Below are 15624 nucleotides of genomic sequence, written 5' to 3'. Positions count from 1 at the left end.
CCGGATATTAATTTATCTGATTCCGTCCAAAAAGCATGTAATATGATCTACGTTTTATGCATTGATTCGTACTTAGTCTATTTAATCGCGATTTTCCTCGACGTATCGATGTTAGATGAACAAGAAAAAATGAACAAGAAGACAAGCACGACGGATAGATTCTGAAAAACAAGTGGTAGATCTTAATTTAACTTTTCAATTAGAACAACCACTTGCTGAATGAAATCGTCCAAGGTTTTTTGATTATTCTTTCATACAAAATTAAATAAATATTCAATTAATTTTTTTAATAAAAGAAGTTTCAATAGAGTCCTTGTTTTTGATAGAAAAAAGTCGAGTAGAATCATTGCTAATAAAAAACAAAGAAACTTGTAGAGTCATAGTCCGTAAGCCTTAGAATAAGTTAATCATTTTTTACATCAGGATTTTCAGTTGTTAATATACTAATTCCCGTTTCTCCGTCCCATACTTTCTGCGTTCTCATCTATGCGCGTGCCCAGATGTTACTCGTATGTGTGAGAAACTGTTAGTATGGGTTTAGTTTTAAGTTTTCCCATAATGGCGACTGTCGTAGCGTTAGTGATTGCGTACGATGTACCTTACATCTGTGTGTTCTTGCTAGGTGGTGCATTGGATATCGTTTCGCGATTATTTATAAATACATATATATCTTACATATCTAATATATTATCATTAATATCGTTTTGCATAGTAGAGTTATCACATTTTGTGGTAATATGGAAATACTCGTATATTACTAGTATGTTGATATACTGGTATGTACTAGTATTTTTTGCTTTAGTCATTTACGCCATAATCATTAATCACGACAGTCGATTACAGCAATTGTTACGTATCCCCTAATTTATGAATCATACGCTATTTAGAGCTCTATAAATTATTGCTCTTATATGTCACCTGTGATATAAGACAATTGTAAACAACGCTTGGTCAGAAACGTTATATATAGAAAAATCAGGAATTGCAGATATTTCAACGATGGTATCTGTTGTTATATAGAACAGATCTTGCAATAAAGTTACTTGTATTGGTAAAGGTAATTTCTTTTCCAATATATCTAAATTCCATTTTAAATGCGCAGCTACTTTCAAAGAAAGAATCTTTAATGCAAGATTTTTATGTGACCACTTTGTCATGCTAGATTTTGTTTCATTTACTTGTACATCTGTAGATTTTGTATCGCTCTCCTTTTGATCGGAATTGATTTCGTTATAAATTTAATTATCAAATCAGTGGACGATGGATCTATGTCGGAGGTGCTCCGGGGCATACTCTCCAGTTTAGGCTTTTGCACTCTGGCGGTATGTGAGAGAATTGTGGAGTGTATGTGTTCGTGTGAAAGCTTTGCTATCTTTTAAATATAGATTATGGATAGAAGAGAGATATTGGAAATAAGATCGAAATACGCAGCCATCCGCCCGGTAATATTTGCGTTATATAATTATATATTTAAATTAGTTACAGACTTCAGATGATATATATAATTTGGTTATTGATTTTAGTTATAATTTAGATATTGATTTCGATATGTCGCAAGTACTACCGACTCTGGTCCGACCGTATGGAGGTTGCTGCATCTGGGGACCCACGAGCTAACAGGGACTTTACTCTAACGTTCGCGTTCGGGATGCTTTTCCACTTCGAGAGCTTCAGACTTCTCGGCAAACTAGAGATGTGTAAAACCCCGCTCACAGATCGCTCCACCGTCCATGCTGTCGGTTTCAGACACCTCGAGACACGACCGATTGTGTCTATATTTCGATATTACAAAGATCAATGCGTAGTCCGCGCTTCAAAAAACCCAGACCGTCACGAGTAGGACTGTTTTCCCTCTCATTCGCGTACGGAAGCAAGGAGACGTATAATAAGAATTATATGCAGAGAAGTTCCATTAACTTCCGTGTAAAAATTTCACGATGATCGGTTCCTCGATCACCTAAAAGAGAAAAAGAAAAAAGAAAGGAGAGATGAATATAAGAGCAAGAATTAAACAGATAATAAAAATTAAATTTAAGAGCAAAAATTATAAAGATAAAAATGAAATATAAGAGCAAAAATTATATAGAAAATTTTATGCAGAAAGATATTTATTTTATTATTTATAACTATATTAATCAAAGATTTCCCTGTAAAATTTTTATTTCACGATGATCGATTCCTCTATAATCGCTCTCTCGATGATCTAACTTGAAACAACAAAAAAAAAGAGTAAAAAAAGATAAGAAAAAGATAAAAAGGAAAAACAGAAATCAAAAGTATTTGCGTAAGTGAGCGTGAGAAAAATAGTATTTCGAGCGATGGGTGTGCATCTCGACGAAAATCAGAATACCATAATTGAATTCGATTTTTCCTTAGCAAAAGAAGGCCCACAACCGAGGGCCCATCCCAAGGGTCCCACCTGAGACTAATGATTAATAAAAGTTAATAAAAGTAATTAATATAATAAATAAAAGTATATAATTAATATATAATTATCAAAAATCTATAATTAGTAAAAGTATATAAATAATATATTTGATAAAAGTATATAAATAATAAAAGTAAACAAGGATAAATAGGAATGTCTGAGAACATAAGTACGACAGAAAAGTTTTCTGTGCGTTTTCGAATTAATTTTATAACTTGATTAATTTAGAATTTTGATATATTCAATTTATTTATCTGTCGAAATATAACAAACAAGGTAAAATGTAATTAATTTAACGTCTAATTGAAATTTGTCAGAAAAAAGATTTTGAAAAAACATTGAAATATGCAGCCATTCGCCCGGTAGTACTTGCTATGTCATATAATTATACATATGATTTAGTTACAGATTTTAAATATAGTTAAAACAGATTTCTATATTTCTCATGTAGTACCGACTTAGGTCCTACCGACTCGGGTCCTACCGCGTAGATAGCTGCATCTCTACTCTCTAAGATTCGCGAGACCGAGGTGAACAAATAATCGCCGAACAAATAAAAGGAAGTCCCCGATAGGACTTTTAATCGCGCTCGAACACTAACGTAAATGTCCGAATGACTCTACTCCAAAATATGTATTATCGACGTTATCTTATCTATATATCAAGTAAGTCCACGGTAGGACACTGAATTCACGTCCGAACATTCACGTGGTCTTTGTACAAAGGTAATTCTACTCTATCTAAAATCCGCGTTCCCGATGTTCGCAAGATAATATGAACTAATAGAAACTTCGAGTCCGCAACGCTATCTTTCTTAGAGATAACGTTAAGGCTTGTCCGCTTCGGATGCGCATATCCAATCTTTAAGCACGGTCGTTCGTGCTCTTTGTATTTCGAACAATAAAACTAGGCCCACGGTAGGACCTTTAATCGCGCTTGAACACTCACGTGAGTGTTAGAATTACGGTGCTCTACTCTAAATTCACGGTCCCGCAGGGTTGCATGCACAGCACAAAATATCAAGTTGTATAATTAATTACTGATAGATCAAATGTAGTGCTAGCGCTAAAATTTATAAAAGTATTGTTGTGTAATTGATAAGAAATTATTAGTTTTTTTATAGAATCAATCTTTTTTATTTGTATGCGAATGTAAAGTAAAGCTCTTAAAACATTCCAATATATAGACAATAGGTAACAAGATACATTTGACATAAATTTTTACCAACATCCATCAGATTGGTGGTAACATGATTGATTTGTTATTCATTGAGTTTACTCTATGTGTTTCTTTTTTGTTACTTGTATCCCTCCAAAATGGTCTTGGTGTTATATGATTATCTTTTAGACTGTTTATACCAGCGGCTAGTAAGAAAGTGTTATTATTATATATGTTATATGCAATACTAATTTATTTTTATCCAATATTATTAATATCTTTACCCATTTTCCATGATGGAAAACTCTGAGGCTGTAATTCACCCATTGCAGATGTAACTGTTATGGATAATTTAGGTCCAGGATGTTGAAATATTGCTCTACATATAGATTTCTTAAACGCAGGTGGTAAATTCAAAGAATCTATGATTATGAAAATGTATATAATACTTTAAAATATTTGCTATCATACAAATATTTTATGCTTAAACAAACAAACATACTTGCAATGTCATCTGTTAGCGGTACTGTCATTTTTTTAATAGATTGGTTAAAACGTTTCTCTTTAAAAATTTGTAAAAACTTGCGACAGATATCAGAAATACTCTTTCCATCTAAATTTACTACATACAGGAAAAAAAATTACATTTACTGTTATATCTACTAAATGTAAAAAGTATACAATGAACCGACCTAATGTGTTACTGTTAGCAATGAGACTTTCTTTATATCTATGTTTTTGGACAACTGGATTGCCGTTCATATATAATTCTCTGAGTGAAATTAATGTACTTATTGTTTGAGTTAAATCTTCAATATCTTCAAATAAATTATTCTTGGCTTCCAAAATTTCCAATTCATTAAAATTTGCTATATCATTTAAAGTTGTCATTTTATTATTTGATATATTAAGTCTTTTTAAACACTTCTGCAATATATTATTGTATAAATGTCTATAATTTCTATGAATCAATTCATAATTATTTGGAAACATGTAAAATTATTTTGAAATAACTTACAGATAATGTAACAGCACTGCGTGGCTCAAAGCATAATGTTTCACCTAGAGTTAAGAATTGATTTTCTACATGTAGTTCTATTAAGTTTTCGATATTTTCTAATCCCTCAATTACACTAATGCAATTATATCCCATATAAAGTTTGCGCAAATTTTGTAGACAATCTAAATTTTCTAGTTTCCTTATTTTGTTATGTTGCATATATAAATGTGTTAAATTTGTTGCAAAATGTAAATTTTCTATACGTGATATATTATTATCTTGAAGATATATCACTTTTAAATTTTTGCATGCCGCAAAATTACCCTATGATAAGCTTATATGTTTAATATGAAAATTGAATGGTCGCATAATTTTTATAAAAATTAACTTACAATTTCATTGATAAACATTCCATTCATGTACAAATGCGTTAACTTCCATAATTCTTGCTTTTTATTTGCTGTACTAAGGGATTTTGATCGAACTTGTGCATATTTTTTCTCGATAAATTTGGATGTTAATTTCACCATAATTATCAATTTCTCTTTCTTAAATTATTTGAAAGATTAAAAACCATTTAAAAAAGTACTAACCTTTGAAAGATAAAGTTTAGTTTCATCGATCAAACGAGCGTTACGTCGACCGCCAAAAATCACACAATATAACGGACCAATCACAAGTTTTATAAAATTTACAATTATGATCAAAAGTATGTTTTATTAATAAATTATTATTTCATATTTCCAAAATCTTAAACGTTTATATCAACATTATAAACATATAAATTTATATTATTATTATATTTATATGATAATCAGTATTACTGTAATCAATAATCATATTATTGCATAGTAGTATATATATATGTGTATGTTGTATAAGGTTAGAAGAGGAAAAGGAAGGACGTCATTTGCTTCGAAAGCATCAGTGAAGTGACATGTATCTTGTTCTGCTCTGACAATGTTTTTCATATAGTTCTTTATATTATTAATATAATATAAAAATTTATGTATATATGAAATTGACAATAAAAGAATATACTTGATTAATTTACAACAAAAAATGGAGAGATTATTTGGAACGTATGTGCATACTACATACCGAGCGGCTTAACTACGCATCTAACCTGCGTATTTGTTTTTACAGTAAAAGTAACTCGTATCAGTACAAATCTGTTTTTAATAATATTAACACAAGAAATATGGATGTAGATTTGTTAAGACCAGGAACAGTTCCTATTTCACCTGATACAATTCTTTGGTTTGAATTTTTATTAAATCCGTCTTTACTACAGAAACATTTGTCAAAACCAAATCCAGGTAAAAATAGATTAATTAGATATAAACTAAAGAAGTAAAAATATTTTATAATTGTTCATTAATCGAATTCTTTTTACTCGTAGATCCATCATCTACTGATTTGATAATTAAATTTATAACGATCAATTCCGATCAAAAGGAGAGCGATACAAAATCTACAGATGTAGAAGTAAATGAAACAAAATCTAGCACGACAAAGTGGTCACATAAAAATCTTGCATTAAAGATTCTTTCTTTGAAAGTAGCTGCGCATTTAAAATGGAATTTAGATATATTGGAAAAGAAATTACCTTTACCAATACAAGTAACTTTATTGCAAGATCTGTTCTATATAACAACAGATACCATCGTTGAAATACCTGCAATTCCTGATTTTTCTATACATAACGTTTCTGACCAAGCATTGTTTACAATCGTCTTATATCACAGGTGGCACATAAGAGCAATAATTTATAGAGCTCTAAATAATAAGCAATCTAAACAGCAGTTTCTTCATATGTAAGACCATAAAACTTTTAAATAACGTTAGTATTTTTATTTATTGTTATTATATAAACATTTTGTTCTTTATTTAGACCAGGTATTCAGGAATCTACTTACGTACCACCGGGTATGGTGGATGAGATTATCAGAAAATTAGAAACACATGTACCCAATAGTGTTAATATTTTAAATGCAGTCTTGCAATCGACGGATTTAAAATTGAAAGCACTCTCTTTTGATACTTTTCAAATGCTTACGGAAGATAGTACAGAAATCAAACAGAATTGGGAAAACATGTATTCTATTAATATCGAAGAAGTTAAATGTCAGGTATCGTATAATCGGATAAATATAAAAGAAATTTGTTAAAAAATTAATGATTTATTACTTTTCAACTATTTTTGTAGATACATTATGACTTGGCTGTATTTCATTTATTAAGAGAAGAATATCAAGAAGCAAAGAACCACGTTGGTCAAGCAAAAGAAATATTTTATAAATTTGACACCTCAGAATCATTGACATACTGCAAGATACAAAAGGAATTTTTAGATGGATGTTGTCTAGCCTGTGAAGTACCCATAGATGGTATTATGTCTACTCTAACGCAACAATTACAATCTTCTATCAAAGATCAATATGTAGTATGTACATATTATTAATGATTAGAATCATGTAATGTTTCTGTAATATAATATGAAAATTATATTTTAGAATATATTGCAAATTTTGCAAACTGATAATATTTCAAGAGAGATACCAAAGGTTTACAGGGATAATTTAGAATTAGATATTCAAGGAGGATCTGTAAATAGAAAACTTGTAGTAGCTCGTGATTTATTATTACAAATTCAATGTTTGAATTTAGTTCGTAATATACTCAATGAAAGCGTTATCCTTGGAGATTATGTTTCTGAAATACAATCAGCTGGTACTAAAGGACTTGATGTACTTTTCTGGGTAAGTAAGATTTTAAATATTCAATCAAAATATTTAAATCAAAGTTATTAATTATATTTTTTACAAAATTATTTTATAGGCTCTTGATAGTGTTCTGGAAAAAGCAACTCCGGTAGACAAAAAATACATCTCTCGTTACTTACTTTATCTTGTAAATACAAGTAATTTAGAAGGGTTGGCATCTAAATTACTTAATATTCCTGCTTATACAGCACTTTTCAATGAAAGGGAATTACATGAGATAGAAAAAGAGGCATCTATTGAAGAAATAGAATTACCAAATTTATTATTAAATAATGACTGGGGGATTACACCAATGAGATCTGCATGTAAGTGTTTAGAATATAAATGTATAGGCAAATGTTATACATAAATATTCATAAAAAAATAATATAAATATAATTTATAGATAATACAGGGATAGAAGTTTTTGAATTAGAACAAAAACTCATACAATCTTATGATAGTCAAGAAATTCATGAGACTTTACTACTTTTGGATAGCAAACTTCGTATGAAGCCATCATGGCATATAAACAATTATTGGGAATTACCTATACCATTACAAAGTGTTGTTATGTCTCTTCCTCGAGGATTTCTTCAAGACTATTCATATGTTCTTTTGGCTAAGAGCAGAGAGTTAGTAATATCTAAAGACTTTGAAGGAGCTATTGAATTACTACTTGTTTTAGAAAAGGAAGTACAACAGCATTCACAGAGTGGAAATACATTAATTTATAAATTATCTAAATTAATAAATTGGGAGTCATTACTTGTTGATATATGGAGATGTCTCCATGCTTGGCCAGCAACAAACATATGTAAATATAATTTGAAAAGAAGTAATTTAAATCCTCCATGAAATTATCTGTAATAATATAAATTGTTTCATTTTAGGTAATATACAAAATTTAGTTACAAGAAGTAAACAGTGTCTTGGTGCATTGCAAGCGACTGATCAAGTTATCCCCAGACAAGAAATAATTGAATATTGTACTGTTTTTTTGTTAAATATGGCCGAATGGGATTATCTTACAAGTTTAGAAAAACGATGGAGTTATACAGAATTTGCAGCTGCTATTAGTAGTGTTTGTCAAGATATTGTTAAATATAAAGGAACACGAAAATTTCCTAGAGAAGCATGGGATATGAGTAAATATTACGTCGATGACCAATTTAAATTACTATATTCTATTTGTTTTTTATGGAAATATGAATAATCTTTATAATTAGTTTTAACAGCTTTTGGAGCACCCAGAGACCAACCACAAAAACGAAGCAGTAGTGGTAATAGTAGTACTACTACTGGAAGTGCGTCAAGAGATGCCAATGCTAGTATAATAGGGACCTTAAACAGACTACGTGAACCAATGGTTCTTACTGTTGTTATTTCTCTCCTAGCACGTTTACGTAATGTATTGCGCGATGAATCTAGTTTAGAATTGCATACACAATATCTTACTCTCTGGCCAGCAGGAGTATTAAAGTAAATATTACATTCCATAATTCTATTCGATATTACAAATATGTGTTAACAATGTGTATACTATTTTCAGTACCAACTTTTATAATATTAGATATATCGGAGAGCTATTATTTCAATTATTAATGCAAGCATTAAAATATCACCCGACTAATATTCCTTGGTTAAGATTAACAGGTGATCTTAACTTTGGTGAGTATACAATAAATAGATGATGCAAAAAAAATATTTCTCTTTGTTAAGATACCGACAATTAAATGTTTCAATAATAGTTTTAGGTTATTATGAAAGTGCAATGAAATATTATTTAGAGGCGATAATGGTTGCTAGCGATTTTTTCAGTCAACCTATACCACGTGCACAAATAGATGATCTTGTTTATAGAAGGATGATTAAATGTTGTGCTCATTTGCAATGTTATACGCAAGCAGCCATATTATGTCAATTTTTGGAAGAAGTAGATTATTCTCTGGCATTTAAAATGGCAGGAAGCGATCAAAAAAATTGTACAACAGCAGATGCAATGGATGCGTATTATCATTGCATTTGGGACACAACAATATTGGAATATCTTATTCACTTGCATACTAAACGTGGTGAACATCATAGAAAGCAACTTGCTGTAAGTATTAATGAATATAATAAAAATTAATTTCATTTTCTGATTATCATTATTTTCAGATCAAGATCATAGGTCTGTTAGAGTTGAATTCTAATAATAACGAAGAAATCCAGAGAGAAGCAGCAAATATACGGAAAGCAAAATTTTTAAGAGCATTAACAAAACAATATGTGTATTAAACGAATTGTATATAAGTTGTATATTATTCTTACAATAGGAAAATAAAATTTATAATTTTATAATATTTCTAATCGATAATTAATATCGTGACTAATGAAGCATTAAGGTAATTGCTTTAGTTATATCTTCGTACGTAGTATACGGATACATAACGTTTGCGTATATATACTTTTTAGATGACTCAGAAAAAAGGACGTAACTGCAGGTTGATATGATTGTACGACAGAAAAATAGGTAATCTAGGCACGTCATCTTTACCACTATCATAATTTGAGTAAATTTCGTAACGCTTATCGTTTTCTCGGTAATGCAATTATTCGAATTTCCCTCCCTTCTCTCATTCGCAGCCTTGCCAATCAGCGCTTACATACATATATGATTCAAACGATGTTATATGCTGACTATATAAATACAAAGAACTTAAAAGATATCGTAAAACGTATACACAGCTGGGTAATTATATATCACAAAGAGATAAAAACAATATTTGCGTCATTGAAAATTATCAAAAATCATCGAAGAAAATAAAAATCCACGTCCTTACATTTGACTAATTCTTATCATATCGAATCGCGCTGTGTTATCATCGTGCGTAACTATGAGTACGTAAATGTGCGTCAAAAAAGTGATTAATAATGCTAAAGTAAGCAGGGCAAATGTTTCTTTGGATGATATAAACATTCCAATGATGCACACGAGAACGTATCAAAAGAGTCTTCGATATGAAAGGGAAATGTGATGGACGTATGCGATTGCTGGTATAGCAGTTACGGCGAACGCGAGCCTCATAAACACGTCGCCATGATGGTTCAGCAACGCCATAATGCTGCTATGCGACGTCCCATTCTCCGTAGAGTAAACACTCGCTCGCGCAAACGAGATGCAAAAGGGATAATAATTTGTAACTTTTAAGTCTTTGAAGACGAGTATATACATCGACGATAGTCATCTCGATAATCAATCTTGGTGAGTAAGGGCAAAAGTTTTCTTCGGCAATAATACTCTCTCATCTCGCTGACGAGTGAAAGTATTCAGTTTTTCGTTTCCTCAGAAATCCCCTTGTCGTGTTGTGCAAACAGGCGCGAGGGAGCGATAGACAGGAAGAGAGATAGAAAGAAAAAGAAAAGAAAGAAACGAAGAGGGCGAGAGAGACCGAGAGAGAGAGAGAGAGAGAGAGAGAGAGAAGTATCGAGGGAGGGAGTGAGTAAGAAAGAACGATTGGCAGGGCGGGAGGGAGAAAAAAGTGAGAATGCTGCGAAGTGGATAATATTGTATCGATATAAAATTTACTTAGGTGATTATCAAATTCGTAAGAATCGTCATCGCGCCATTAAGTAGGCTCCAAAGTCAAACGCGAGAAGAATCGATACGCGATTGCAGGTACTTTTAGTTATTTCGCGATGGCGAGAGCGTGGCGTCGAATTCCTCCTAGTGGGAGAGAGATTTTGTAAAAACAATGATGCTGAAACGGTAGCATGCGGTACGTAAGTAAATACTTCAAATCTTCTTGTCCCGTTATAATAGTACAAAAGTCGAGCTTCGCGAGCGTGAATTTCTGATGCGTTTTCGTGCGCGCGCGTTCAACTCTTACACTATTTTTTCTTTTCGACAGCGTGATCTTGAAAACATTTCGGGGATCTAACCTAACTTTTTACATTCGCTATGGATATTTTCCTTTCGTTTCCGCGATTCTTGGAAAAATCTTTAATTTTAAGATACGATGAATTTTCACGGAAAAAAGACTTTTGGAGTTGACATTTCGCTACGTATTTTTATCTGCTAAAGCATACGTTTCGAATTCGTCATGAAAAGCTTTTATAACAGCTTTTTCGTTGGGAATGAAATGAAAGCAAGGAGGCAGGTCTAATAAATATGAAAGGCAAGATATTTACAAAATTTTATTAAGGAATTCTATACTATTTATGTTTCAATCGTTTTCTGTTACAGACCATAGTTTGAAAAAAGAGTTTAAAGAAATCATTCACAGAATTAATATCTAAATATTTTAAACATGGATGATGAGGAAGGTTCATCCAGTTCTGGACCTATGTCTTCTCTGAATAGTTTATTTTCTTTTACTAGTCCAGCTGTAAAAAAATTGCTTGGCTGGAAACAAGGAGACGAAGAAGAGAAATGGGCAGAGAAAGCAGTAGATTCTTTGGTAAAGAAATTAAAGAAAAGGAAAGGCGCGATAGAGGAACTGGAACGGGCCTTAAGTTGTCCTGGCACACCGAGCAAGTGTGTGACAATACCAAGAAGCTTGGATGGTAGATTACAAGTATCTCATCGCAAGGGATTACCACATGTAATATATTGTCGAGTATGGAGATGGCCAGATTTGCAGTCTCATCATGAATTGAAACCACTTGAATTGTGTCAGTATCCATTTTCTGCTAAACAAAAAGAAGTTTGCATTAATCCTTACCATTACAAAAGAGTGGAAAGTCCTGTGCTTCCACCAGTACTTGTCCCAAGGCATTCGGAATATGCTCCTGGACATTCTCTACTACCGTTTCAACAATTAGCAGAACCAACCATGCCACATAATGTATCTTATTCATCCAGTGGCTTTAATGCAAGTTCTACCACTGGTGTCAATCCGACTTCTCCTATGTCTTCTGTTGGTTCTGTACCTAGTCCAGGAAGTACTACTTCGCCGAATCCACAAAGTCCTTATGGTACAAATGGATTACCAGAAACACCACCGCCGGCATATTCCCCTCCAGAAGATGGTTCACAACCTGGTCAATCTCCTCCACCAGATCCGGTGGCAATGGACACTGGTGGTCCTGCTGAGGTAGCACCAGTGTGTTATCAGGAACCACTGTATTGGGCCTCTATCGCATACTATGAGTTAAACTGTAGAGTTGGAGAAGTTTTTCATTGTCAGTCTCATTCTGTTATAGTGGATGGTTTTACGAATCCAAGTAATAACTCTGATCGTTTTTGCTTGGGTCAATTGTCTAACGTAAATCGAAATTCTACTATTGAGAATACTAGAAGACATATTGGAAAAGGAGTACATCTCTATTACGTTGGTGGAGAAGTTTACGCAGAATGCCTTTCAGATTCAGCCATATTCGTTCAATCGAGAAATTGTAATCATCATCATGGTTTTCATCCTAGTACAGTTTGTAAAATTCCTCCAGGTTGCTCGCTCAAAATATTTAATAATCAAGAATTTGCTCAATTATTGTCACAAAGTGTTAATCATGGATTTGAAGCTGTGTATGAATTAACAAAAATGTGTACAATCAGGTATATTTATATTTTCATTATTTCACGTTTTCGTTAAGTATTTAACATTTTATTTTACATTTGATGTTTTGCAGAATGTCTTTTGTGAAAGGGTGGGGTGCAGAGTATCATCGGCAAGATGTTACATCTACACCTTGTTGGATAGAAGCACATTTACATGGGCCTTTGCAATGGTTGGATAAAGTGCTTACACAAATGGGTTCTCCACATAATGCTATAAGTTCTGTGTCATAGATTGCATACTGGTTGATGATACAAGCAGAAAAAACCATTAGTGGTAATATAAAAGTGAGTTTCAGTGCAGGAACATATAAATTATGTGGATTCTACAAGAGATAGTGTTTCCAGGAAAGTGGTTAAAGGTGTAAGTGTCAAAGATGGTCACTTATTGTGACACATTTAATTTCAGCATAATTAAAAATGTTGAAGAAATATTTTAAAGAAAATGAACAATTATAAAAATTAGATAGATAGAGAGTGATTGTTGGTAAATAAAAGTTTCATAGATAACGTGGTATATGTTTAGAGTTATACCACATTTGGCTGTTATGTATGGAGAAAACTATAGTAGAAATAGGATATCTTATATACATATGAGGAATATTTTTCAAATCTATTCAACAGTCATAATACTTTATTTTATATGGGAAATTGTTCTGAAGATATTCGCTATTAGCGTACTGCAAATGCTTTCCTAGATGATCTTAAGGGACGATATAAAAATGATATAGAAATTGAAATTCAAGCACAAGTTATCTATCAAGTGATAGAAAAAAGTAATTTCCTAAATCAATATAAATACCTATTCTTTAGAGCTGAATATGTTAACCTGATTCTAAATCATTTCAAATCATGTATAGATATAATTATATAATTATACATAGTGTAGAGATAAAGATTACAATCAGAAATTCATGTTTGGCTCTAAAAGTGGTGCATATTGTACGAAAGTTATACATTAAATATATAATACTCTATTGTCCAATTGTTCGAAATATAATATGCGTGCTTTAAAATTACAACTTATACCTAAACAAGGATTAGATTACCCAAACTTATCATTATAATCATAATCATGAAATAAGAGTAATTAATTTTGTCATTACTGATTACAATGCAATTGATACTTCGATATGAAATGCTGGATGCTGATCTCACGTTGACACTTGAAAGTTAACTGCATCTAATAATCTATAAAAACTTTAAATTTAGTAATCCTTGCAAGGATTACTTTTTATGCAAGCTTCCCTAACATTTTATGTATGCCATGCTATGTTGGTCACGTGACCATAACTGAATAATGAATTAAGTAATGTTTTTTAAAGTTAGATTTCCCTTTACAAAGCAACGAAGAATGTGATAAATATGTAGAATTATCATATGGTTTATTCAATCCTTAAATGTTTCAGCAATTTTTGGTAAAAATTTGACATTATACGTAATACGTATATAAATTAAAAATTTTTAATGTATTTTATGAGATAACGATATAGTTGAACACTATAGTAAAATTATCTCTTAAGATAACGCAGTATAATTTGTGTAATTAATAAAATGAAAGAATTATCTTTTTAAACATTCTTTTTCTCTTTTTTAGAAAAGGGAATTCTAACTTTAAATAAATAATCTTTTAATATTTTATATATATATATATATATATAATATATATACACACATATATATATATATAAATATATATGTATATATAAATAAAAGCTCCTTTCACTTTTTATTATATAACGAGCCAGGAATGTCGTATGAATAATTAAATGAAAGTGCAATAGAAATAGTAAACATTTAAGTTTGAACATTTTTAAGAAATATTTTGCATCGTGTAAAAGTTGTACTGCAAATGTGTTGAAATAGGTAATTCTTTTCTAGAAATGTCGATGACAAATATTTTCATTTTATATTGTTTTAATCAAAATGTACACGATTAATATTAAGTTTCATTTAGGAATAACATACATTTAATGATGTTTGTATTCCAAGATAGAGATTCAAACGTATTTCTGGCTTTTACTTTGAACTGCTATTACTTTTTATGTATATTCTATGTACTTTTTGACTATAAGTTTAGGAAAAGTCGAACACGTTACATGAGTTAAAGTAAGAATATCGTACGACCGTGAAACAGAACTCACTGCCGCTTGTTAAATAACACTCGTTTGCCGATGTGTCTAGCTGTGATTCTTTGCTACCAAAATTAGCAAACTATGATCGGGAGATCAAGAAAATTTGCCAACATGAAACAAAAAAAAAAATGAAAAGAGAGACTGAAATATACAAGATTTTCGTAACAACAGTTATACAAGAGATTGTGACAATAATCGGTAATTACAAGAACAACATTTCGCCAACGATACTAGATACAATCTTGTTTGCCTTACATTTTCATGTAATTGCCTGTTAAGCCTCGATGCTAACAGAACATTTTTTTAAGGATGAATAATATTCACAATCAATATCGATAAAATATTGTAAGAGATTTGAACATGCGTTTATGTGTATTGAGCTTATAGCAATCGAAACGAGCACGATGCTTCGTCGCAACATGTATGTACAATTACCGCACCATATTGTATACTAAGAGCTTTAAATTACGTTCTTGCAACTCTCTCATTCACTTTATTAATTGAAACATATACATGGAATCCTTTTGTAAGACCCGGTTACAAATCATCTGCATTATTCTTATGAAAGTATACTAATAAGCCTTACAATTTGAAAGTAT

The 15624-nt window shown here is 31.3% G+C and overlaps 2 protein-coding genes across 13 annotated transcripts; one reads left to right on the top strand and one right to left on the bottom strand.

Moving 5' to 3' along the window:
- Positions 1-1827: 1827 nt before the first annotated feature.
- LOC122631100 (protein phosphatase 1 regulatory subunit 42-like) lies at positions 1828-5362 on the bottom strand. Of its 2 annotated transcripts, XM_043816380.1 has the most exons (7): positions 4979-5362; positions 4605-4910; positions 4279-4513; positions 4089-4208; positions 3871-4008; positions 3653-3792; positions 1828-1957 (listed from the first exon to the last, which is right to left on the bottom strand). In XM_043816380.1, the coding sequence occupies exons 1-6, from the start codon at positions 5114-5116 to the stop codon at positions 3662-3664; spliced, it is 1068 nt and encodes a 355-aa protein (XP_043672315.1). In that variant the 5' UTR covers positions 5117-5362; the 3' UTR covers positions 1828-1957; positions 3653-3661. The 2 variants fall into 2 exon arrangements, with proteins under 2 accessions (XP_043672315.1, XP_043672306.1); XM_043816371.1 differs by lacking the exon at positions 1828-1957 and having other exon boundaries at positions 3580-3792.
- A 125-nt stretch (positions 5363-5487) lies between these two features.
- Positions 5488-13909, top strand: LOC122632716 (protein mothers against dpp). 11 transcript variants are annotated; one of them, XM_043819913.1, is made up of 14 exons: positions 5488-5668; positions 5733-5905; positions 5989-6403; positions 6481-6718; positions 6796-7032; positions 7103-7348; positions 7428-7677; positions 7758-8168; positions 8245-8499; positions 8581-8833; positions 8904-9022; positions 9103-9452; positions 9512-9738; positions 9809-11601. In XM_043819913.1, exons 1-13 carry the CDS (start codon positions 5649-5651, stop codon positions 9629-9631), a joined length of 3087 nt encoding a protein of 1028 aa, XP_043675848.1. In that variant the 5' UTR covers positions 5488-5648; the 3' UTR covers positions 9632-9738; positions 9809-11601. The 11 variants fall into 11 exon arrangements, with proteins under 11 accessions (XP_043675848.1, XP_043675816.1, XP_043675835.1 ...); XM_043819881.1 differs by having other exon boundaries at positions 5488-5905; positions 9809-9866; positions 9980-11601; XM_043819900.1 differs by having other exon boundaries at positions 5488-5905; positions 9809-10598; positions 10684-11601.
- Positions 13910-15624: the final 1715 nt, after the last annotated feature.

The sequence above is a fragment of the Vespula pensylvanica genome, chromosome 1 (genome assembly GCF_014466175.1).
Source record: "Vespula pensylvanica isolate Volc-1 chromosome 1, ASM1446617v1, whole genome shotgun sequence".
Taxonomy (NCBI): Eukaryota; Metazoa; Arthropoda; class Insecta; order Hymenoptera; family Vespidae; genus Vespula; species Vespula pensylvanica.
The sequence above is the reverse complement of the archived record's forward strand: the minus strand, read 5'-3'. Positions and strand labels throughout refer to the sequence as shown.

Excerpts from the sequence above, each read along its gene's own strand:
- LOC122632716 (XM_043819881.1), top strand. The coding sequence starts at position 5,671 with ATGTGCATACTACATACCGAGCGGCTTAACTACGCATCTAACCTGCGT. Across the intron at positions 6,404-6,480 it reads AAACAGCAGTTTCTTCATAT|ACCAGGTATTCAGGAATCTA; the intron begins GTAAGACCATAA and ends TTCTTTATTTAG. Across the intron at positions 8,169-8,244 it reads TTGGCCAGCAACAAACATAT|GTAATATACAAAATTTAGTT; the intron begins GTAAATATAATT and ends GTTTCATTTTAG.
- LOC122631100 (XM_043816380.1), bottom strand. The coding sequence starts at position 5,116 with ATGGTGAAATTAACATCCAAATTTATCGAGAAAAAATATGCACAAGTT. Across the intron at positions 4,911-4,978 it reads GAATGTTTATCAATGAAATT|GGTAATTTTGCGGCATGCAA; the intron begins GTAAGTTAATTT and ends AGCTTATCATAG. Across the intron at positions 3,793-3,870 it reads TTTTCCATCATGGAAAATGG|CCGCTGGTATAAACAGTCTA; the intron begins GTAAAGATATTA and ends CTTTCTTACTAG.